At 56.8% G+C, this 24,478-nt stretch overlaps 4 protein-coding genes across 4 annotated transcripts; 3 read left to right on the top strand and 1 right to left on the bottom strand.

The window, feature by feature from the left end:
* Positions 1–1,698: 1,698 nt before the first annotated feature.
* BESB_020080 (putative proteasome subunit beta type 1) lies at positions 1,699–4,511 on the top strand (the record flags this gene model as incomplete). The annotated part of the gene is made up of 7 exons (XM_029360717.1): positions 1,699–1,835; positions 2,231–2,338; positions 2,550–2,619; positions 2,875–3,016; positions 3,470–3,576; positions 3,910–4,018; positions 4,438–4,511. 7 exons carry the CDS (start codon positions 1,699–1,701, stop codon positions 4,509–4,511), a joined length of 747 nt encoding a protein of 248 aa, XP_029216076.1.
* Positions 4,512–7,865: 3,354 nt separating this feature from the next.
* Positions 7,866–8,423, top strand: BESB_020090 (uncharacterized protein; the record flags this gene model as incomplete). Its single annotated transcript, XM_029360718.1, has 1 exon — positions 7,866–8,423. The coding sequence occupies one exon, from the start codon at positions 7,866–7,868 to the stop codon at positions 8,421–8,423; it is 558 nt and encodes a 185-aa protein (XP_029216077.1).
* Positions 8,424–12,328: 3,905 nt separating this feature from the next.
* On the top strand, positions 12,329–16,809 carry BESB_020100 (uncharacterized protein; the record flags this gene model as incomplete). Its single annotated transcript, XM_029360719.1, has 6 exons — positions 12,329–13,618; positions 14,139–14,242; positions 14,578–14,679; positions 15,069–15,151; positions 15,578–15,753; positions 16,150–16,809. The coding sequence occupies 6 exons, from the start codon at positions 12,329–12,331 to the stop codon at positions 16,807–16,809; spliced, it is 2,415 nt and encodes an 804-aa protein (XP_029216078.1).
* Positions 16,810–19,485: 2,676 nt separating this feature from the next.
* On the bottom strand, positions 19,486–21,505 carry BESB_020110 (HAD hydrolase, family IIA protein; the record flags this gene model as incomplete). Its single annotated transcript, XM_029360720.1, has 2 exons — positions 19,486–20,235; positions 20,540–21,505. 2 exons carry the CDS (start codon positions 21,503–21,505, stop codon positions 19,486–19,488), a joined length of 1,716 nt encoding a protein of 571 aa, XP_029216079.1.
* Positions 21,506–24,478: the final 2,973 nt, after the last annotated feature.

Here is a 24,478-nt window from a genome sequence, read left to right on the forward strand (position 1 = left end):
ATGCAAGGCGCGAAGCAAGAAGGCGAGCACACACCTGGGAAGACACGCGGCGTCTCTGCAAGAAAACCCGAGCCGCGAAGAGAAAGATTCGTTCAGACTCACTCTCTATGCCTCCATTCCGTCGTCGATTCAAAGAACTTGCTTGTGCTTTCCCTCTCCGGCGCGCAGAGCGAGGACCAACGTCGTTATCTCCTTTCTACTCAGCCAGACACACGCGCTCGCGCGTGCGCGTCTTCTTTCTGCTTCTCAAGTCTACTCTCTCGAGGTTTCCGTGTTTCCTTCTTTCTCATCTCTTGCTCAGCACCCAAGGAGCTGAGCTGCGAACCGCTTCATCTTTCTTCAGGTACGGACGGGAAGGAGCTCGGAAAACCGACCGGAAAGCGGTGCCCAGCCGGAACGCATGCGAAATTCAACTTTTGGATGAATCGCCGCCCATTTCTCCCTCTCTCTCCGGTGTATGTGTATATACACGTCCAAGACCCGGCTGCGTAACTGTTTCAGGGGCGACGATTCGACAAAGTAAAAGGGAAACCTTGTCGGCGAGAGCTCTTCCGGCACTGCCGTGCGATGTGTTGTCGCTCTCGCCTCCTCCTGCCTGAAGTCGCAGTGAGCGATTCAGCACTCGCAGGTTCCTGATAGACCTTACAAAGGCTCTTAGTCTGTGGGATAACAAGTGTATCTCCGTGCACAGCGTTCTGTTTTTGTTGCTCTTCACACATGAGCTGGACAGGTCTAGGGTAAACGGAGCTCTCGGCAGGGCTCTTGGCCGCTCACCGGGCACGGAGGAGAGCGAAAAGAAACGCCCATGAGCCCAGTCGTCGCTGTGTCGGTGCGGTGCCCAGTCGTTTCAACGAGCGCTCCGTCGCCATGCGTGTCTACTTATATGGAGAGTATGTGTGTGTCTCTCTTCTGCGGCAGTGTAGCCGAGGGAGACTCACAGCCGTTTCGAGTTCCTTTTTACGCACGTGTTCACGCGTTCCACAGGTCTCGCTGCTACTGCGTTGCCTCCTCTACTTTCGTCTCTCTGCGGCTGCGTGCGATTCGTTTCTCACGGCGCGCCTTTCCATTGCGTTTACGCCCCCGTATGTAAAGGAGGCGCACAGTATTCTCACACGCGAACTTAAGCTCTAGAGAGGCCTGGTTTTCTTCCGCGTGGAATGCCGCATATTCTTCCGTTGTCCTCGACCCACTTCCATCCTTACTTTCGTTCGCATCTATTTGCCGCTCCTTTTGCTTCCCGCTTGGCGTGTGTCCGTCCTCATCTCGTGCCTGTGGGTTCCTTTAATGTGTGTGTGTCTCTCTCTCTCTGATGTCCTCCTCTTCACTTATGTGAACGTTATCTTCTTGCGTAGTATGATCTGTGAAATCTGGCTTCTCAGGTCAGTGTCGCCTGGTTTTTCAACGTTGCATTCTGAAGTGGTTCCTCCGTCTCCCTGTACGTCGTGTTTTCCTGTCTTATCTCTGTCGTGCACCTGCGTGGCGGCCTCCCACTTCCTTCTCTCTCCTGTCGTCCGTTAGTTCGTCTGGTCTTATGCTCGCGCTCCATTTTGTCTGTTTCTCTCTCACATCCGTGTCTTGTCTCTCGTCTCCAGCTGTCGCGTCCGCACTGCCCCCCCGCCCTCCAGCTTGCTTCGCTGCTTCTGTTGGCCTGTCAATACCTCTGTTTTCCTGCCTTCTTTCGTCTTTCTTAGATTCAAGATGCTGGGCGCCTGCACCGCCTTCGCGCCGGCCCGCGGCATGCACTACGGTGACGAGCCTGAGCATGATAGCGCCGCGCCGGTCGCTCTCGCTGCGCCCGTGGAGCGGCGCTTCAGTCCCTACGTGAACAACGGCGGGTGAGCTAGGCGGAGCAAGACAGAAAGAGGAGAGGGCGAGTCTCGCTCGCTTCTCGCGTGGAGAGCTAGCTAGTCTTCGGCGTCCGCGCCGTCTCTCCCCTCGACGCCCCTCTTGAGGAGGGTCGGCTCGCGCCGTCGTCGGCGTAATTTGAGAACGGAAAAACCGCGAGATTTGATTTCCTTTTCTCTCTGTGAAGCGTCCTGGATTCCACCACCACCGTCTCCTCTTGGATACGCGGGAATCCGTCACGTTCTTCTTGCGCATCGCAGACACTTTCCGCGGCGTGCGTGTTTTCTCCACGTTTGCGGGCCCTCACGAGCGGCTTCTTCTTCTGCGCGAGGCCTCTCTCGCGCACGCATCTACGCGCTCGGTTTCTGTGCCTGTCTTTTTCCAGCACGGTCGTGTGCGTCGCCGGCGAGGACTTCGCCGTCGCTGTGGGCGACACCCGTCTCTCCACTGGCTTTTCCATTTACTCGCGCTTCCAGTCAAAGATCACCAAGCTGTAAGACGCGGCCGAAGGCACCGAGTTTCCGCTGGCGTTCTGAGACAGCCCGCAGGGCAGCTGAAACGTGCGAAATCGCCAGAGAGAACGCCCCAGTCGTCACGCCGCGGTGGGGGGGGAGGGGGGGAGGCTTCGCGGGCGCGAGGGTTGTTTGCGAGAGGAAACGCGTCCACGAAGCGCGCGTTGTTCTGTCGGCTGTTGTGTCACGCAGGACTGACAAAGTCGTTCTCGCTACCTCGGGCATGCAAGCAGACAAAGCCACGCTGCACAACCTCCTCTTGGTAAGAGACGCAGCAAGAGAGAAAAAGGGGGAAGGAGAAGAAACGCGAAGTGGAGACGAGCGGGCTGCGAGGCCTCCCTTATGGGAGCTGCGGGAGGTGTTTAGTGGAGAGGAGAGGCGCAGGCGATTGGAAGAACTTTCCGCAGCCGTTGCACGCGCATGCAGAAGGGCCAGTATTTTTTTGTCGCGGGTGTGGAGTGTGGCAGTGTCGGCGATGCGCTCTCCGTCTCTCGAATTTTTCGGATTTTCTCTGCAGATTCGCATCGAGCAGTACACACACCAGCACCGCCGCCCACCGTCTCTGAACGCCATCGCGCAGCTCCTCTCCACGATGCTCTACTCGCGCCGCTTCTTCCCCTTCTACACGTTCAACGTGCTCTGCGGAATTGATGAAGACGGTAAACCCCCACGTGGTCGCCCTGGCAGCTGAAACGGCGATGCCTTGCATGCACGAAGCGCATCGAGGCAAACAAGTCAAGTCACATTTCGAGAAGTGCACACGCAGAGCTGCAGCAGAGGGCGGGAGAAGCTGTGGTTTTTCATTTTATTTTTCGACTTTTAAAGTTCGGTTTTTTCCGTGAGCCGCTTGGCACGCCAGCGGTCGCTCTCGCGTCTGTGGATGGTGTTCTCCTCTCCCTCTAAAGAAGCGAGGCCTCCGTGTTTGCGGCCGCGTTCGTTTCCACCTCTTCTTCGCGTCCCTCGAGTTGCAGCGCGCGGCTGAGCTCGGGGCGATTGCCTATCGTGCGCGTGGGCGCGCGGAGTGTCTCAAACCCGGCGCCGCCGTTATACATGTCTGAGGCATTTTGTGTGAGAGTGAGGCACGCCCGTCGTTTTCTCGTTTCGGTTTGCAGGCAAAGGCAAGGTGTACGGCTACGATGCGATCGGTTCCTTCGAGGCCGCCAAGTACAACTGTGCAGGCACGGGCGCGCATCTCATTATGCCGGTCTTAGACAACCAGGTGAGTCGAGAGCTCTCTTTTCTTAAAAAGAAACGAAAAAGTGTCAATCACCCTTTAGACGGAGGAGAAGAGCAGCTCCTGTGTGGGCTGAGGGGGATTATCATCTCGAAAAGCGGAAGAAAGACAAGTCTGGGCCTGCGAAGGCTCCGTTGAGTTCCGGCCGGAGACGGGCGGCAGGGGCGGCTGTCTCTGCGAACAGGAAATTGCAACAGTCACTCACGCATTCTCAGCGCCTCATGCATACATGTATCTATATGTGTATATATATGTGTGGGAGTGCGGGACAGGTGTTGTAGGCTATAAATGCGAATCTGTGGGGGGGGTTTTTTCCAGATTTCCCGCAACAACCAGCAGGGCGAGAAGCCTCCTCTGACTAAGGAGCAGATCATCGACATCGTCAAGAGCGCAGTGGCGTCAGCAGGCGAGCGCGATATCTTCACAGGTGAGAGACGCGATGGAAGAAATCCAGGCGGATGCGTCAGTGTGTGTCCGCGCGGCCCTGCCACTCACTGAATAGGTGCTTACATACAGAGATAGTCGGCATCAATCTATACATGCAGATAGGTCGCGCGTAGTTCGTGCTTCATTTTGTCGTCTCTCGCCGGAGCTTCGCAAGTTCTGCGTCCCGCGAGCGAGAGGGAAGGAGAGAGAGATGACGGTTGTTGCTGCGCGGAGCCGCGGCGCGGCCGCGTTAACAACGACAGGTCGAGCTGGCTCGTATTCGGAAAGTCGCGCGCTCTTCGGATTCTTGTCTTTCGCAGACGGAGTGAGAACAGGGAGGGGGGTGGACGGGCGGTATGAAGATTGGCTTTCGGCGCGTGCATTCTTCGCTGCGCGGGGGTCTTTTGTGTCTGGCTTCAGGCGACCAGGCCGAAGTGGTGATTATCAGCCCCAGCGGCATCGAGACGACTCTCATGGAGCTCCGTGCAGACTAAAGGGTGCGAAGCTCGCGCGTGTTTCCTCTGTGCGTTTCCTTCTCTCTTCGGTGAACAGCGCAGCTGATACGTGTTGAGCGACGCAGATGCTTCGCTTTTCTAGGCAAGCGGAAGTCGGGGGCGTGCGCCGAGCAAGTCGAGGGGAGAGAGAAGGGAAGTACGCAGTTGTGACCTTGTAATATTTTTCCGTGTGTCCTATCAGTGGCCGCGTTGACTGGACGAAAGACCAGGACGGAAAACCCTGACGCATTTTCAAAAAAAAATGAGACAGAAGCGGGTGTCCAACGGCCTGCGGCCCGCTCGGATAAACAGCGTCAGAGGCTGGGCAGCCATACCAGACGAGAAGAGTGAGACGGACTTATTTGCTGAACACCAACTGCATACTCCGTGCGGTGCCTTCTATCCGGCTCAAGTGAAGCGCCGCTATGAGGCCAGCAGCAAAGGTGCAGCGCTCTTGCTTCAGTTCTAGCGGTGGGGGGGGAGGGGGGGGGTCAGGGGTTGGGAATGTCAAGCGACCTCTGTGTGAAGGCGCTTGCGGCGGGCAACAGCGAAACACAGAACGCAGACATTCAGGGTTCAGGAAAGAAGGCCGAGGCATCTGGCCAACTCTTAGTTTGAGTTGCATGCGAGACATTAGTTTGAAGAATAGCAGAAGGCGGCACTGTTACACTTACTTGTCCCGTGCCCGCACAGGGACCCCGAGGTTTTATCACACGGTTGAGTGCTGAGAGCCCACATAGACTGGACTGCGATCCGGGTCATGGTCGGAAGACAAGAAAAAACGCGTCTTCAGGCCAAGGAGAAGGACGGGTAGTCGACACCGCAGCGCGATTGGACTGCGGTGGCACGCCTTCCAGACGGCAGTGGATTGCGCTACCATGCCCGTGTTTATGATCCTTCTAACGGGGGCGTGAGCGGCAATATGCAGTGCAAAAGGTTTTTAGACTCTGTCGCGTGGAAGCAGGATGAGAGTGCGGTTGGCTCTCAAAATACGCCGGACTCAGAGCTGGATGGCGACTTGCAACAAGCCAGTCTGTGTTTAGGCCCCGAGGCCTGGGAGACAGCCGTCCCAGCAGGTGGGGGTTGTGCGGTCATTTGCCATTGACAGATGGGTAAAACCGCCTTCATCGACCTCGAACGACGCTGTAGCAGGGGCTCGGATGCTCCCGGAGAGACGTGAGAAGGCCATGTAAGCGTGAAGACGCCCCTGAAAAGAGGGAGTTGTCCGCTCGCCTTCTCGGCTCTGAGGTGCGGCGGGTGAATCGCGCGGTGTTTGTTTGCCGTAACGCTTCCCGGAGTGTGTGTCGCGGGCATGCACGCGGAATATCCTTTCTCCCGACTCCGAAGCAGCGGCCGCGCTTGAGGAGGAGGCCGAAAGGATCCTTTACGTGTTGCCGGCGAGCCTGTACGCAGGGAAACTGTTGCTGGCGGCTACAGAGCGGCCCTCCTATCTGAAGCACACACGATAGGCGTGTCGTTCGTTTCTGTATCTCGGGTGCGCTAGAACAACACCCGGCCGGTGCCATGAAGCGTAAAAACAGAGACCTTCGAGCCAGCGCCGCTGCCACAACGACAGAGAGGTGTCTCGAACTTCTACAGGTGTGGCGAAAGAGGTGTCTAGTGTCGGCATGTGTGCGTGTGACACGCTACGTCTTGCGGCAGCGGGAACCCTTGAAAAAAAAAGAATTCGGGCGCCAGCCGGAGACGAGCGCCGCTGCCGACAGGCGCCTCCTCAACGAATCCGCGCCGCTCTGATCCTGTGCCGGGGTCGTCTGCCTCTGTAGAGGCTGCAAGGGTCCTTTCTGCGCGTCACTCTGCGCATGTTTCTAGCTTTCTGTGACGTTTTCCACTGTGTGCAGCAGGTTTCCCAGCTCAACGGGGAGCGCCTAGGTTGCGCTGCAGCGCACCGGCACGGACTTCGCCCCCGTGTCTGGTTTTTGTCTCATCTCGGTCTCGAGACGCTGCATACCTCTCTTTGTTGTTCTGTCCTTTCTTTCGGGCTCCGCATGGCTCTTTTTCGTTCTCTGAAAGTACGAATAGGCCGCGCGAGGCGCACATGACACTGCGTCTTCGCTAGGCAGAGAGAGAGGGTACGCCCCCGAGTCGCGGCGCGAGCCTCCCGCGCCCGGGAGCGGAGGCGATCGTTCCCGCACCGGATGAAATCGAGGGGATTTCTCGGTTCTCAATCGCAAAAAAGGCATCCCACAACGAGGAACGTCAAGATCATCCCCCGAACTAGATCGTTCCATCTTTTCCTGCTGTCTTGTCTTCCCAGCGGAGCTCGAACGGCCGCTCCGAGCAAGGCGCGGCGGCTAGCTAGGCACAAATGCCTTCCGCGGGCCGTCGAGATGACTCGAGTTCGTGCACACCGGTGGGAAGAGGCCGCGCCGGCGACGGCTCCGCGGAGACCCCTGGGCGACAGGGGCAGGCTCCACCGCGAAATCGCGTCGGCAGGGCACACTACAGCACTTAGAAGAGTCTCACAAAAGTAGCAGCGCTGAAACAGCGTCTCTTTCTCCCTTGCTGACGCCCTGAGCAGAGGCCGCTGTGCCGATGTTGTCTCCCCTTCGCTCCCTTTCGTCCCCTCTTCTCCGCAGTCCCTCCCTTCCAGTCTTCAAGCGACAGAGTCTCGAATTCTCAGTCTGTGGGCCGACGTGCCAAGTTTTCTCCCCGGAGTTGGCGCTTCGCATTGTTTTTATCACGCGCTCACTTCCCTCACGCCGGGCTCACTTCACGAGTCTTCCTCGGCACCCAGCGACCCTTTGCTAGGCCAAAGCCTGCGGTTCATTGGAAAGAAGCACGCGACGTCAAAGAGCTCACTTTTTTACTGTCCCCGCGTCTCAGGCCATCTTACGCGAGCTGCAGGACTTCGTTTCAGTCGATCTTCGTAGGGGTGTGTGTCTGTTGAGGGCGAAAGCCGTCAGATGCTCACAAGGTCTCGACGTGAGAACTGGTCAGCGTCGTTCCCTGTTGGTCGGGTGCAGCGGTGTGGATTCACGTGGAAGCTCGGCCTCGATTCTTTCCCCTAGCTCACGCCCAGTGAGCTCCAGTTTAGGGTTTGGCACATCCGTTTCCGATGCCTCTGCGGCCTTCGCCTGCCCTCAATTTTCTGCTGTTCAATCAGCAGTTCTCGTTTTCGTGACCCCCAGACGCGACTCAAGCGGGTGCTAGACCCCCTCCGGTACCCACGCTTACACGCAAACGCGCCGTGTCCGTCGCATTCTCTTCGTGGCCTGTCTACGGTTCGGCGCCTCCCGTGTCGGTAGTCGGCGTAAGAGCTCCCCGCTTGCCCCGGCTTCGTCCCGTCGCCCCGCTATCCCTATCATTATCTCGAGCTCAACCCACTCTTTCACCATGGCGGCATTCCGCGGCGCTCTCTGTGGCATTGTGCTCCTTCTTTCCGTTTCTTCGGCCCTGGTGCAGGGTCAGCCGGCCCCCGAAGAGACGACAAACAGCCCCTCCGCAACGGCTCCCCCGGCTCCGCCGCCGCTCGCCAAGTGCGCTGTGCCTGCGCACCGGCAAGCCTGCACGTTGGATTTGTCTTCCGGTCAGACGGGGTCGTTTGAATGTCAGTATATGCTCCCGAGCCCGACGATGCAGAAGGTATACACCACAGAGGGCGACTCGGCGGCGATCACTGAGCTGGTGCCTGAAGTCCACGTGGAGCGGAAAAACGCGGCGACGTCCATCACGATCCCCGCAGATTTCAAGAAGAGCGTGTGCTTCGCCATGACCTGCTCCCAAATCAACTCCGTGGCTACGCAAGCCGCGGTGGGCACCCCCTCGAGAGAAGACGCCATGAAGCTCGTAAGATACACCGTGCTGGTGCGCGTGAACGGCGGAGTCCCAGAGTGCGAGGACGAGCCGGCGCTGAAGCGGAACACCTCCCCCAATCCCAGCGATTCGGCTTGAGCGATGAGCAATTTGGAGGGCCGAGTCGAAAAGGCAGACTCAGGCCGTGGAGCAAGAGCCTATCTATCAGGGAGCACAGGAGGCCACCACACCAAGTACACCACCTCGCGTCGAGTGCGGATGAACGAAAAAGCACCCTACCCTCACAGGGGTAAAGCACCAGCGGATGTTTTCTCGTTCCTGAGGCGTGCACCGGAAAACGTTAAGCAGCGACAACACGAGGGAGTCCTGAGACGCACCACAATCGGGGTGAAAACCGTCCTTTGGAGCTACTCGCATTCTTCTCCAACAGGTCGCTCGGTGCGCCGCTGTTGGCCGTCGAGCCCGTCTGCCGATATCTTACCAGCTGAACAGCCGTTTTCTTTAATTTTAGAGTGACCCGTCCTTCTCTCCTAGAGGGAAGCTGAGACGAGGGTGTCACGGCACCCGCCTGGTGGCGTCCCTTCGCGGCGACTAAACCCGATCTTCAGGACCGGTGTCTCAGGAGAGTGTCTGTACCATGCGGGGGGATTGTCCCTGCCTGTCGTCTGTTACAACAACTGGTCATGCGCATGAGTCATTCAGTGGGTCATGAGTGCAACGCTGCCCCCATCTAGTAGCTTCTTTGTTTTTTCTCCGTGACGATGAAAACGTGAACTTTTGGCAGCTTCTTCAGACCGCGCGCGGTGGACGAACGGTTCACCCAGGACTATGTGCCACGGACTCGCCATTCTCAGCATGGCAACAGATTCAGCCTCAATGCACACAAGCCAACAGACCGTCGTCATAGAACTTAGAAAACAGCAGCCGTACCAAACAGACAGGAGGCGTCGCAGCGCACACGTCTCGTCACGAGACACGAACCGAACCACATTCATCGAATGACTCTCCTTTAATTTCTGGAGTCACGCTGTTGTGAACACCCGGTGTTCAATAGAGTGGGGCCTACAGCAGCTATTGTTTACTCACTAAAACAGCAGCCGATACCCTGTGTCATCTGCTACGCTTGGGTTCAGACTCTACACTGGAGAATGGCATTCACTTCGGTAGCTGCCACTTCCATGTTTCCCGAGGTACTGTAGTATGGTCTTCATTCCATGCATGACTCGAAATATGCATCGGTTGTTTTGGACGATTCAAGACTGAACCTGCGCTCAATGTCTTGGGTAACTGCCAGTAGGAGTCGCAGTCGTCGGTGCCGTCATACCAGTGCCTGAGTAGTATTCTTGTCACGCGCGTAGCTAATTGACTCCGCAGGCTGTGATCAAGTTCTGCCTGTTGTGTGACCCCGGCAGAACGGGCTGTGCCGACTCTTTAGGGGTGAATTCATTTTGGTGCATTACTGTTTCTAACGTGACTCGAGAGAAAAAGTGCTGAAAGTATGCTGGAGTGTGGAGGTATACGGGAGAACGCCGATGCATTGCGGACGCTCATGCATAACGAGGCCCACGATCGCGCTCGGAACAAAAAAGTCACATGGCTTCTTTTACTTTGGGATGCTGCCAACGGTCATGTAGGAAGTGTGTTAAAAAAAATATGTTAAGCCGGAATGTGTCATCCGAGGCACCTGTCTGTCCCTCTCATGGTTGTAAGTCATGTTTGCTTGGAAGCTGTAGTCATTATAACTGTTGGTTTAGTGTAAGCATAGAATTAATGCGGTAGTGGGAAGACATACGGTAATAGCTAATTTACCGTAGAGGATATAAGTATCTTGTGGAACGTCATGTTTGTTTCCATGCCAAGTCACGTATTTATGGTTGCGTACCCCAATAGGACACGTGATTCGGGGTGAACACGCACATGCAAATTGAATCTGTATTTGCGCGGTGAGCCATACACAAGCCTTGAATATGCAGCAATCTGTCAGCAGTGCTGTGGTGTTGGATCTTGGGGACGGAGTTGTCTGACACGTATCTTGAAAACCCTTACAAAGAGTACCTCTTTGTTTGCCGCTGCTATGTTGTCCGCTCGCTGCTTGCGAGGGAATGAGGCAACGTTCCGCTAGAAAAGGTGTGCCAAAAGGGCTAGAGCTTCTTCCATGGGATGCAGAACCGCTAGCGAAAGCCTATTCCGCCTGCGGTGATCGAGGTGTCGGGTTGTGTCAGATCGCGCCAGTGGCAGACGGAGCTTCAACCTTTCCTCAGACTGGCGTTTTCGTTGTCTACCGCTCTCGTCTGGGGTATTTGAGGGCGCACGCAGCCACCAAAGACCGCCTGGCTTCTTTATCAGAATAAATGAATGGGGCTGTAGTGCCGTTGCGCTGCGGTGGATAACGAGCGTCTCTAATTTCCATCTATGATCGATTTTCTCGGCCAACACGCGACGGCTGCATAGAAGAGGACCTTTCAGATAGATGGCATGAACCAGATCGAGCAAAACGGACGCGCGTTTGACTTTGGCTCACGGTAGCCCAACAGCGGCACGCGAGGAAAACGGGTGTTTGTGGCGCGCCTCTGATGAAAAAGCAGGCGCAGGATCTGCGTCCCTGTCGAAACGCGAGGTGGTGCGTATCGATGGATGCCTTCTGGGGAAAAAATGCCTGTGCAACCAAGCGGTGGTCTAGCTTGACGATTTCGATCTGAGAACAGGGAAGGACTGTTGCGTTTCAGCGAATCAGACATGCGTTGTATTGGGATCAGCTTTTTGAGGGAGGACAGGCACTCGGTTGCCAGGTGGGACGCTCAAGTCTTGTGGGTTTCACTGCCTGCCTCACATGTTGTTTCAGGGACTGGGGTTTGATCAATGCTTTGTCAAGAGTCAGCTGTCTTACACAGGGACGACATGCAACGACTCTGCTGCGGAGGCGGGCTGCCGGTCAGCGGTGCGCGCGCTGGTAGCTGAGGCAGAGAGTGTCTAGCGCACGTCTGGAACAATTTCGACCACTAGGCGTCGCTTTTCTTCTGGATAGAGGAAAATTGAGACGATCCAATCGATTATTTCCATTGTCACGTGGGTGTCTGTCGACTGGTGTCGTGTTCAGTGACTCTTTACAAAAGTCCCGCTACTACGAGGCGCGCGTCAGGTGTGTCTTCTACCCGCCCTCTCACTCGAGTCTCGTCCTACCACTAGTGTTTGACGCACTGTTGAGAAACGCGTGGAGTTTTCCTCTATTGTTTGCCCGGTAAGCCACATTTCACCCAGGGCAGTAGCTTTTCCAAAGTTGTTTTCAACGTTTCGCATCGCCGCGTGGTAAGGTACTCGGACATCGGTTTCATCGGCAACCCGCCGACGGGGGTGGCTATTACTCGATGGCAAGCGAGGGGGTTTGCACGAGGCAGCGTCCGCCCTCAAGCTTCTGAAGCTTCCGTTTTGAAACTTGCGCAGTTTCCGTGGATCTTGATTTTCCTGTAAGTCTCCACTGCAGGGACTGCCACGACGGCGTCTCGGTGGAGGGAGGCCCCGGTCTGCCCTCGAAGTTTCTAGCTCTGAGTACCTCTGCGCCATTGCATCGTGTCTCTGTGGAGGTCGCGAGGCAACAAGGCCTTACTCAAAGATAAAGGAGGACGGAAACGACTAGGGAATAGACGCGCAACTGCGACACCTGATTCGATTTCCCGTTTGGGAGTTTTAGGTCGCCGCGTACTCTATTTTCGTCCTCAACCCTGTGAACTCCGCTATGATGTTTCGCCGCCTGTCCATGCCTTCGCGGTCGCAGTTTTCTTTTTCGACGTTCTCCTACGCTTTCGCACTGACTCGCCTTCTCTGCAGTGGGGTCGTCTGAGGACTGAGGAGGGCGGCTGCTCGCTGTATCTCAGTCTAGTCCTCTAGAAGAGCCCGTCTAGGCGCCAGCCGCGCGTCCGATAGGCGTGTCTCCGCCTCCTCCTCGTGCCCTTTTTTCTGGTTTCCTTCCGCCTTCTGCGCGTGCCCCATTTCTGTTTTTCTACTCGGTTTTTTGCCTTTTCGCTCAAAACTCCAGTTTTTCCTCCATGGAGGAGGCGGCGCCCGTCCCGCTGCCGGGCCTCGCCCGGGGGGGGGTACCGCTGGCGGCTGCGAAGGGGCGCGAGACGCCGGGGCCGTCGCTGCTGCTGTCGACGGCGAGCAGATCTGCGAGCCACGGCCGGTCGCAGTGCGGCGCGACGGAGATGCATCCCGGGAGAATCTACAACGTGAAGACGCTGCGTGAGCATGCGTTCGACATGGCAGGCCCGGCGGACTCCACGGGGAAGCTGGGGAAGAAGGCGGAGTACCAGGCGGCGTTCGCGCCGCTCTCTGAAGAGGTCCTCCAAGAGCGACGCGCGTGGATGGATTCCGGCCTCTACAAACACTGCCGAAACGAGCAGAGACCTTCCCACCGCGAGAGGTCTTCTGTGTCGTCGAACGCCTCGCGCCTGTCGCACCTGACGACTTGGGGTTCGCGCCCCCGGCGGAGCTCGGAGGCGGAGGAGAGCGGGCCAGAAGACGACGAAGACCTGGTCATTCGCTACTTCGGGCCTGGAGACGCAGACGCCTTCCGCCAGTGCCGCCTCGGCCGCCGCGTCGGCGAACCCACGCAGTGGAGAGACGCCTGCAGCCGCGCAGCGAACTGGTTCCTCTATCCGCCCAGAGACACCGCCCTCCATCCGCCACCTGGGGCGAGGCCGAGGTGGGAGGATCTCGACGCTGCAGAGGCGAAGCTCAATGGCCCGAAGAACCGGAACTACCATCTCTACGCGCGCAAGGACAAGGGTGTCGCCGGACCTGGCCCTGGAGTCGACGACGAGGACGAGTCGCTGAGCCAAAACAGCCTCCTCTTGGGGCTGGGCTCCACGACATCGACGCTGGTTCTGAACACGCAGACTCACCGCCTCGAGAGGGAATTCCGCAGGAAGACTTCCAGCAGGCGCGCCCGCGAACGACTAGGAGTTCAGTGGGCTGCAGACCTTGAGGCTGCAGACGACGCCCACGCGCCCAGAGACCGGGAGGATGAAGACATTGGCGAGCTCCTGTCCGACGAGAGAGCGCTGAAACGCATCGCCCAACTCATGGAGGCCTTCGAGCGAAGCGGCCCGAATTCCGCTGGCTGGCTTTTCACCGAGGACTTCCGCTGGGCACTTCGGCGGGACGTGCGGATTCAAGAAATTTTTGGCTTGGAGAGAAAGACAAGCGACGAAAAGAGAAAGGGGAGACGCAGCAAAGGCAATCAAGCAGAGGATGGGGCTGCACAGGGGCCTCTCGATGCCATCGTCTCCTGGCTCGCTGACACGGTCTTCCGGAATCGCGACGAATGTGTGACACTTGTAAGTAAAGAAGCAAAACCAAGAAGCGCACAGAGGCAGCATCTCAACAGCCAGACGCAGGCACGGGGCAAGGGAAACACGACTGGCGGCCGGGTGAAACGGGCAGCGGCACCCTGCCCCAGTGACATCGCCGGTGGAGTTGCATTGTGGATACACACTGCTGGTTTTTGAAAAGAAAGGCAGTGAGAGAGGATGCAATGGGGGTTGAGGCCAGGTCTTCAAGTAGGCTGCTGTGTGTGCGCGGCGTGTCGGCTGGCAGTGTTTCCCTCGCAAACTGAGTCACAGAGAGAAAGATACGTGAATCCCGTTTCGCGACCTGCTGCCTCTTCTTCGGCGGCCGTATTCGAGGTGTATATGTTGGAGGAATGAGGGAGTGCTGTGTCGAGAAAATCTGAGGCCGGATAGCTGAAGGAGCCAGCACAAGCCCAGAGGGGCGACATACGACGAGACTATACGCAAGAGAAAGGACGGTGGAGAGCGGAATGACGCAGTGCGATCTTTGTTGCCTGTCTGTGCGCAGACGAAAAAGTCGCGAATCAAGCTGGCGGCGATGCTGGACGAACTACGCAAAGTCGAGTCGGATCTTATCACGAATGAGCGAGAGACGTCAGCCCCCAAAATGTCGTAAGTGGGGAGAGGCCAGGCTATTCTCTCTCCCGTGGTGCACTGTATCGGCGTGTGAAGTCTTCCTCTCTAGACTATCACTTGGTCTTTCTCCTCTGACTCCGTCTGATTCTCTCGTCCTTCATCATGCAAATCATTCTTGCTCCCGTGGCGCGCTCGATTCTCCCTGCGGCGTCTTCAAGTCTTTGCTGTCCTCAACTTCTTTTCTGTCGACCTTTCTTTGCTCCTTCTCGATGCTACCTGTATTTTCCTCCGTTCTCTCGTTTTTTCTTGCATCTCCCCAGATCAAGCCTTGGGTTTGGCTGTGTTTCCCTTTGCGTGTGTGGCGGTCGCAGGTTTGATATTTTTTCAGAAGCCTTCTGGGCCTTCGTGGGCAAGTCTCTCGACCCCCGCGTATGGAAGCGCGACGTCGGAGGCATTCTTCGCTCCGTGGCAGCGTAAGTCGCGTCTGGGATTCATCCTCAGTTCATCCGTTTCCCTCGTATCCCAACACAAATTCGAGTCATTCACCTCGCTCGAATATCGGAGCCTTCAAATGCGTGTGAGTCTTCATACGGTGGTACAGAGACTTGATCAGTTCTGCTCTGAATTGCGAAAGAAGCGTCGTCAAAGCGCGGCCTCACGGTATTTGTGCTGTTAGTATAACCTGGCCACACCTATATATATGCATATATACCTAAATATGTACCTATACATATATGTTTTTATTCAAAATGTGCGCAGCAGCGTTTTCTTCATGCCGCCTCCTGGGCCCTCCGTGGCTTGTTTAATTTTCTCGTTTTCCCTTCTCATCGAAACTTCGTGTCTGTGTGTCTGTAAATCGCAGGCAAAAAGACTCGCCTTACGCGCTTACAGCTACGGAGATGCTGGTGCGCGATTCGATTCTTGGCGTAAACATAACCAGCAACGGTAAGTGGGGAGGCGGAACTCCAAAGAGCGAGCGACGCTTCGCTAAGAAGCCATGTCTCGGCTCTTAATCAGCTGCGTGCGCGCTGGCAGGGCAGGCCGCGGCACCTCCCACGCTGGCTTGGCTGTCTTCTGCGGCTGAAGTGGCACGAGTTTAATTTCTCTGCAGGCGAGAGAAGCGTGCTTCAGTATCGAGCGAGGCGCACATATAGAGACAGAGGTGCTCACTTCCATGCACGCATGCAGATGAGGTAATATATCGAGTATTGTGCGAATAAGTGTACGGGCCCTCTGTGAGCACGCCTGCAGGGGCGAGGTCTCCACCTGCCCCGCCGCTTCGGCCGCCGCGTGTTCGATTTGTTTTTCAAGAGCTCGACGGCGTCTTCTTGACGGCTGTGAGATATATTCGCGTGTTCTTTCTTCCTTCAGAGCTGCGGCTGCCTGATTACGTCGAGTTGGGCCGCCTCGGCATGATGGAAAAACCGGATCTGTCTCTCGCTCACGAGGCGGGCGTGCGCCGCTGCTTGGAGGAGAAGACGCAGAGACTTGCGAAGCTCCGCCTCCAAGAAGCAGCGTCGCCGTTCGAAGAGTCTTTCGCTGGAGCGGTAAGGGGAAAACACCTGAGAAACGACACGGGTTGTATGCACTTTTTATTGGCAAGAAGCTCTTCTGGGCTCGTATGCGAAAAAGACGAGGAGGGTAGGAGTTTAGGGCGGACGATCTTTTTTTGGGCTGGGGGGTGGCGTCCGTCGTCTGCTTCGGGACGCGTCTGCTCTACACAAGAAGGGCAGTGAGGCTTCAAGTCCCTCCTTCGGTGTCTTGTGAGGCTCCGTGACTCCGGTCTTCTTTGGGCTCTTCCTTGGTCATTGGGCTCCTCTTCTCGCTGGCGCCTCCTTGGTTCTCTCTCTGGCGCGCCTCCCCCCCCTCCTCCCCTCTCCCCCCCCCCCCCCCTACCTTCCTGTAGGTCTCAAGGATGAGTGCTTGTTTTTTGATGCTTTCAGGTTCGCTTGGAGAAGGACTTGGCGGAGTACCAGGTGCTAAAGCAGCAGCTCGATACTGTGTCGCGGGAGGCGTTTTTGTCTGCGTCGGCTGAGTCCCTCGGGCGGTTTTTCTCTGTGCTTCGCGAGAAGACGAACCGGCTGCAGGGCGTCGACGCAGCGGCCAGAGAGGCGGGGCTGCTTCGCTCCATTCCTAGCTTCCAGCTGCCCCCCGCAGAGTACGCGGCCCTCGAGGCGCACCACCGCAGACTCCGAGATCTGCAGGGCGAGGAGAGCAGCTCGACGCGGCCCGAGAGCAGCGTGCTGCCCACTGCGCTTGTGTCAGACATCGACGACGATGACGACGCGGCATGCCTCAAGGCCGCCAAGAAGAAGGCCGCGAAAGCGCCCGCGGTGCGCAGAGTGCCCTCAAATGTCGATGTCGAGTCCAGCGTGTTGCAGGCGTCGATCCTGTCCAACGGGTCACTCCCGTCAAAGGCGGCAAAAACTGCGGGGGCAAAAGCCACAGGGGCCAACGCGGTGCAGGCGCTGTTTGCGGCGCAGCGAGCAAAGTTCGAGGAGGGCGCGCGTGGCAGCGAAGAAGAGCTGTCCGGTGGAGCAGTAGACACCGCGACCGATGACGACATTGCGAGTCTCGCCGCATCCGACCGCGAGGAAGCGTGAAGGAAGCATGAGACATTTGACGCAAAGCCAGAGAAAAGGGCCTAGTTGGAAGCGGAGAGGAGGGATGAGCAAGCAGGAAAGGGCGAAGAAAAAGAGGAAGAGTAGGCGAAAGCAGGCCAGTGTGGCGGCGATCTGCCGCGCGGCGCGTAAGGGGAAGTTCCCACTGTGTTATTTGAGCTTCTCGTGTGGTTTATCGTAATCGAAGAGTTGATTGGTGCCCCGGCTTGAGTGTGAACTTATTAGACTGCAGTTTTTTCCTTCGAGGCCTGTTTGGGCTTTGCTGCCGCCCGCCCTGATGAGGATTTTTTTCCACGAAAGGAGAGCGAAGAACTGCGAGGCCTGAAGCGGGACCGGCATACCTCGCACCGGCGAATTATATCACGACATCATAGCGGGAACACAGTTATGTGGCGCCGAGTTTGCTCAGGACGCGCCGAGACGTATTAGCCACACGCATACAGGAAGACGTAGCTCTGGGCATTCTTGAGACGTCGCCCAGGTTGCACAGGTAAGACGTCGAGGTACAAACTGGGCGAGGATGTGTTACATTCATCCGTATATTTAAGCAGAGGCTGTACTCTATATAGCGTAGAAGATAGCTTGCCCGCTCACACAGCTTTTCCTTTGACAAGACAGGACTTCTGAGTTGGGATCTGCAGGAATGTGGCCGCAAGAGTGGATGCGATGAGCAGGCACAGAAGTCAAATCGGGAGTAATTCACAGCCCTAAGAACGAGGCCTCCTGCTTTGCCTGCTTCGAGTAACTCCTCAGGTACTGCGAGGAGCTCGAAATTCTCTCTATGTGAAGAATCATAAAAATGAAAAATTGGTGGGCGGAGGGACTCCATCTGGACTATGTGTATACACGTGGCATGCAAGCTTGGTTACTTCGAGGGGGGAGGAGGGGCTCAGTATGTCTCGACGTGGGTCAAGGGACACGGTCCTGAATGCTGCTTTTTAGCATACTATGCGGTTTAAAAGTATTCCCACCTGTCATACAAGAGATACTCTAGATGTAGTAGGATACTCAAGATGACTTGGGTTGTGAGATGTGTAGCCAAGAACTCATTCCGACTCTGGCTCGAGGCACAGCCACTCCGAGAAACCAGATGACTTCTGCTAGACCAGAGAGGCAGGTCAACCAACGACAATTTGCACAAGAAATCAAGGCGCCTCGCTCGTGTAGTAAATATGAAGTATGGAGTGTGATCTTCAGTACTCTAGAAACTACAATGTCTTGCTTATTCGATTAGAGTTGTGCAGCTCTGGATCCGGATCATCTGTACAAAGACAATAGCTATTTACAATGCAGCCTGCTAGATTTCACGGAAACCTAGAATTCGCATCTTTGAGGAGCTGTGTGAACACAGCTCCTCTGCATGTCAGACATAGGATACACGTGTCGCCGGTTCGAGAAACTCGTTTCGTTATTAGGAAACAAGTGCAATACACGTCGTTGATGGGATCTTTCAAACAAAGAGAGGAGGCCTATCTGCGTGAACTCCGAGCGTTAAGCCGCGCAGGAGAGCACGTGTCCGTAAGTCTCAGAAGCAGACTGACAGACTCAGCCTTGCATTATCAGGTAGTAAATGTGAGTGGAAGAAACCAGAAAGGTATGTGTCGGGTGACGATGAAACAACAGCAGTACTAATAGTGTGATGCCGCTTCGTCCGCAGAGAAAGTAGCGGCCGCAGTTCTTAGACTTCAGCTCAAAGGCAGCACAATTGAAGATTGACAAATGCTGAAAATACAAATCACGAAAAAGCACCAGGCGCACGCGCGGTCCTTTGTGCCATGCAAAGAGGAGCTGTATCGCGTGGTGAGTTCCTTGGCAGGGGAAAACAGCGAAAAATGAGAGGCCGGGCTCTCAAGATCCTCGGCATCGGGTACACTTCTCTCTCGCGACTCTGTTCGTTGCAGTCTAACTCTCTTCCCTTACGGGGCCTTCCCAAAAATCAACATCAGGAAAGGAAACTGCGCTCTGACGCGTGACCCTCTGCAGATGCATCGGGCCTCGTGTTGCTGCCTTCTCCGTCGCCGAGCCATTGTGCGTTCCTCTCCCCGCTGCTCCGCCCCCCCCCCCCCCCCCCACCCTTCTCTCAGGTCCATATGCATGTAAATGAGTAAATTTTTAAATGCGCACGCATGTATGTATACGTACATATGTGAGAGCGACGCGTTCGAGAGAGTTGAGTGAAGTGCATACGGGTGTTGTGATAAATAACTCGCCTCCGGGCAAGGCCCCATGCGTGGAATCTCGCGATCTGCCCACTCTAGCTTCGTTATTTGCTGCTCCTTGACAGCCCGCTTCTCTCCGTCGTTCACGGAAGGCCAGAGTTCCCTGCCATCGGCACTCTCTGCAGACAACGAACGGGAGCAAACGGTGCGGTAACTGAGCAGGAAAAAGGCAGGGTACACCAGGAGGTCTTGCGTGCCTTTTTTTCCTTTGCTCCCCGATCTCGAGTTGACACTGCGTTACCCCTTTGCTCGCAGCGGTTTTCTCAGCTTCCCCTTTCCATGCACAACGACGCGTAGAGGTGGCACGTCCACTAGCAGCAGAGGAAGGGGGAGGGGGGGGGCAGGGCGGTATCCGTCTGGGAAAAAACAGGCTACAGGCCAGAGCTCCTTCCTCTCTTCTCACGAGTCACCGGTCCCGCGAACCCCCCCTCGCCCCCATTCACGCGCTGTCTCCGTTCTGCCGCGTGGCGGCTTCTTCGCCAGTTGCTTCGTTCTCGTTTTTCAGAGCCTGAAGGACTCCAATGTGCGGGATCACAAAGGTCGGCGCAGCCGCGTGGGTCGGCGGCATGGCGGCGAGATCCTCGACAGTGGTGCATCCTGTGAAAACGACGCAGGTGTCCGCGCCCGCGTTCTTGCCGAATGCGATGTCTGTGTCGAGGCGGTCTCCGCATACGAGCGTCCGCCGCGGCTCCAGCCGGTACTTGGAGAGGAGGAACTGCGCGAGCCAGACGCTTGGTTTGCCGACGCAGAAGGCCTGACGCGAAGAGCAAAGCTCCAGGGCGACAACGCCTGCGCCGTTCGCCGGCATCTTCGCGCCGCGAATCACGTCGAAGGCGTCCCGGTTCGCTGCGATGAAGGGCAGCGCGCCGTCGTCGCGCTGAAGATAAAGCGACGCGAGGCAGAGCTTCGCAAACGTCAGGTCGCGATCCCAGCCGATCGCCACCGCCCCGACGGCCGGGTCCAAGGTCTCCGCCAGCGCGGCAAAGTCCGCCTCGGAGCGAATCGACAGCGGCGACGAATCCGCCGCCGCGCCTGGAGGCTGCTGCGCGTGTGTCTCGGCTCTCACGATTTCGATGCCAGCCTCGCGGAACTCGAGTTCCAACCCCTTCTCCCCAATAATCATCACTTTCTTCACGTCCGGATGCGTCGTCCGCACGTACTGCGCCGCCGCGTAACTCGAGCAAATCACCTGCGCAGCCAGAGACACACAGGAAACACCAAACCGCACACGTGCCCCCTCCGGGTGCGGCACCCCCATCAAGACTTCAAATCTTCCACGAGCAGTTATACGGACTGTGCCGGGGGAGTCAGAAAAGAACACATCTCGATGTGCGAGACGTCCTCAAAGGTTGCCTCGCCATTCCATCGCGCAGTTTCCTTCGAATGAAGCTTGTGCAGTCACGTCCACGCAGGAATGCAACCCCGCGCCGTCTACGCATCGTTGCAGTCTCTGTCGCCGCCGACAGATGCTTTTTGCTTCGTTTTTGTCCTACCTCTTCTGGATAGGCCTCGATTCCAACTTTCGTCAAAAGGTCTACGCAGATTTGCCGGCTCTTGCTCGCGCTGTTTGTGACAAACATAAGGCGCTTCCCTCTCTGGCGAAGCGCCTGGAGGGCATCGGCGACGCCTGCGAGGCGCTGAGTGCCCATGAGGAGGACGCCGTCGACGTCGAAGACGAAGCTGTCATACCGCGAGACAAAGTCCTCCAGCGCCTCGCGCGCGTGCTCGCCGACGACGCGGTAGCCGAGGCCCTTCAGCGCCTCGAGAATGTCTTTCTGGTCTTCCGTGAAGGTTACCGGCGAGATGGAAGGCAGCGCTGCGACGAGGCGCCGCTGCTGCTCAAGAAAACGCTCTCTTTTCTGCAGCCACCAAGACGGAAACGTCCCCAAGTCTCTGACGAGCGAACGGGATGCATCTAACGGCGACTGTGGCGTGCCCCCCTGAGGCGACGCGCCCCCCGTGGGCAGCGCGGAGCCGCTCGCAGCGCCCACCGAAGTCGCTGCGCTTCGCATGTTCTGCTCCGGGGAGGAAAGTGGAGACCCCGAGGCACGCGAGAGCCCAGAGGAACCGCCTCCGCCTGCCGCAGCAGAAGACGCACAGCTGGCGGCCTGATCGGTCTCCCTCTGGCGTTTTTGCGCGTTTGCGACTGGAACGGAGGCGACGGAGGACTCCGAGGGCGCGCTGCAGCGAGAGGCGCACGTGGAGGAGGTCGACGGCGACTGCGAGCCGCAAGCGCGTCCACAGCATGCGCAGAATCCGTCAGCCACAAGCGCGATGCACTCGCTGCAGATGGAGCAGCTAACAGCCTCTTCACTGGAGTCGCGTGCGGGAGAGGCGTCGCGGCAGGGGACCGCGCCTGAGCAGGCTGCGACGCGCGCCACCTTGAACGAATTACACAGTGAACCGGTAGGCACAGTGCCCGCCGCGTTCGCACTGCCGTGGAACTCCTCACTCGGCATCTTGACTGAAAGACGAGACTGAGGCATACACTCGTTTCTCCACAGGAGGACCGGTACGGACGTGCTCGGGGCTGATAAAGCCTCCCGACGACAAGCACACGACGCCCACCCTCGTCAAAAAGGGCGTTTTTCAACTCTCTGCGGCCACCGTTTCCACCACCGACGCCTGGAAGTCAACCGGAGGCGCGACTCTGCGGACGCCCTCCGGGCTCGAGAAAGCACGCAAGCGCGGTATGGCATGCGGCTCGTTGCGGCGGCTGAGCCCCTTCAGACTTGGAGTCTACAGCAAGAATCCACGTGCGCGAACGCGGAACTTCTGTTTATCCCGGTGGACTAGTGAAAAAATAGAGGATTTGAGACAGGCAGACCGCCTACGACCCCCACGCAAATCCAACGCGTTTTCTGAATCGAAGGACCTCGGGATATGTCTTGAGTCCTCTGCTGTTCACGGAGCGGAAGAATGAACGCGGGCTGGAAAAGGTGAAACCTCGTTCATGTTTCGCATCTTGAGACACATGCCGTCAGTATGTAGCTCTGGGGGTGACCAGAGGAGAAGAATGAAACGAAATAGATGAGTGTCTGGCTGACGCCAGCGCCTCGAAAACCCCGCCTCTGAAGAAGTTACAGGAACAGCTGAAGCCTAGTACTCGGAGACCACCTCCAGGATCGCTATGCGTTAGCTAGTACGTGCAAAGACTCTTCACGCAGATACAAAGCGGAGCACACTTGTAATGCGTTACTTCGTCATTGAGTACTCTGGTTTATTCCCACGTGTGCTTGTTCACGCAGAGCACGAGAACCTAACCAGCCTAGAATCGTTCACAGTGCGCAGTGACGACTGGCAGGGCCAGCCTGCTACCGCGACGATTTGATAATTCAAGAAAAACAAGAGAAAACACCGTCTGCGGAGCGACATGCCTCCGGAGAAAAGCCGGCTTCGAGCGTCACCAAGCGGAGACCCACAGAACCGAGCAAACGACGCGTTTTGAGCAGACGATGGTGAACGAAGCGTCGCACATGCCATGTCAGAAAAACGAGGGCGTTGGGAAAGTTGAATTAATTAAAGTATCAAAGCGTAGAGGCATTCGAAATGCTTTCGGACAGTGGGAAATGGGAACAGACAGCCTGGACACTTCTCGCGTGCGTTCGTTCCCGTCTTGCCTGTCACCGTTGCATTCGGGGAAAGCGGTAGCGCTATTTGCCACGCCAATCCAAGAACCATTCGCGAATACGCGAAATCTGAGCTGGCGTGGATATAAATCTGTCAATCAGTCGTGTTCGGCGCATGTAAAAGGTTAGGACATTATTGCTTGATTGGAGCCCTCGCAAAGGAAACTGGAAGACACGACCAGGGGGAGCCGAAAGCTACCACCGCAACTTGGCCGCTCGTCGCAGCAGAGCAACAACAGTGCATGCGGGGGCGCATGTCCATGTCACGAGATTGTTTTTTTGAAAAAAAAACACACCGCGTGACATCACGAGGCTTCCGAGTCTCCAGTTGGCGCTGGCACGTCGCGTGGAAACGAGAGCCCAAACAGCCGCCTCGGGGGCTTCTCTCGCGAACGGGAGAATCCTTTCCCCCAGCTCCCTTTCTCTCCCACTTCTGCACGCCAACCCACGAACAACCGGCGACAGAGGGGCGGATTACTCTGACAAACGAACTCAGGGGGGCACGAGATCTCTGCGACAGCGCAGGAGGCCTCGAACTGCCGCCATCCGTGCGCGCTTTTGAAAAAGTCCTACCCCCTGAGGCACACGATTCGTGCCTACCATGGATCTCGCCATCGGCGTCGTAATATCAACTGAACACATTCGTTCTACCTGTTGCCCCGTAGCAAGACTGCATGCCTCACTCCACCCAGTGCTTCGCTTTATTCTCGAGACGAGCGAGAGTCCCGATACTGACGCTCGTAGTAATCATCACTGCTGCTGCTCGTGCGACGGCATGTCCACCTCCTACGCTGTGTCCAGTTCCCCACCGAGTGCCTCAGCTACTCCATCGTTTTTGATGCGGCATCGCAGACTCCCGATACCTCGACTGAGTAGCAGACACAGCAATGCCGCAGCGTGCATGCTTCTACACACGAAGGGTTCTCTACATCCTTCGCCGCTGATCTCACATGGCTGTTGTCATTTGATGCTGCATAATCTACCCCGTATCCGCTGACGTTTGTCTGATCTGGAAGTCTAAGCTCATGCCGCGGCACGCGGCACGTCTCCACGGTCGGGCGTGGATGGCTCTCCTGTGCTTAGTCATCTCCAGTTTGTGTCGTTGCGCACGCAACGGCCTCTCTTGTAAGAAAGGTCACTGCTCCCGCCTCGGGCGCTGGCTGAGACACCAGTGCCTACAGGGAGGGCTGTGCTAACTCTACACCCACCATTACAGTGGTGAGAGCGCTTGATTCACGCAACGCGATAAAAAACGCAGTCTTGAGCAGGGAACAGTGCGTGTGGCGGATGCCTGTCAAAGGCCTTGAGGAGAGTCCGAATGCACTAATTACGAGGATATTCAAACAAAGAAGCAAAACTGACACGAAAGACAAGGTATTTCCAGGACGGGAACGAACTGAAAAAAGTGCGACAAGTCGACGATTGCAGACGTAGACGCTTCCTGCAGAAGTCCGGGATGATGCTGCCACAGCCGCTAGCATAGGATGTGCCCGCACATCCTCCCTTTTGGGCACGCAACGGGTCTCTTTCGGAAACCTACCTGGAGACCCCACTGGCGCATTGCCAGAATGCTTCCGGATGCGGCAGTGAGCTTCGAGTTTGAACAGATTTCCTTCAAATGATCTTGACAAGAGTTCTAGACAGTTGTGGATCGCTCCAGCACGGAGGCGACGGATCCCCCGTATCACACGCGGGGTTCGTTGCAGCCAGAAAATAAAAAAACGGGTGGTTCCGACCTTTCTGCGCACTTCGCCGAGGACGAAGAGTCCAAATACACACCCGACACAAATGTGTGCATGTTTC

Source organism: Besnoitia besnoiti, chromosome XI (genome assembly GCF_002563875.1).
Source record: "Besnoitia besnoiti strain Bb-Ger1 chromosome XI, whole genome shotgun sequence".
NCBI classification, from domain to species: Eukaryota; Apicomplexa; class Conoidasida; order Eucoccidiorida; family Sarcocystidae; genus Besnoitia; species Besnoitia besnoiti.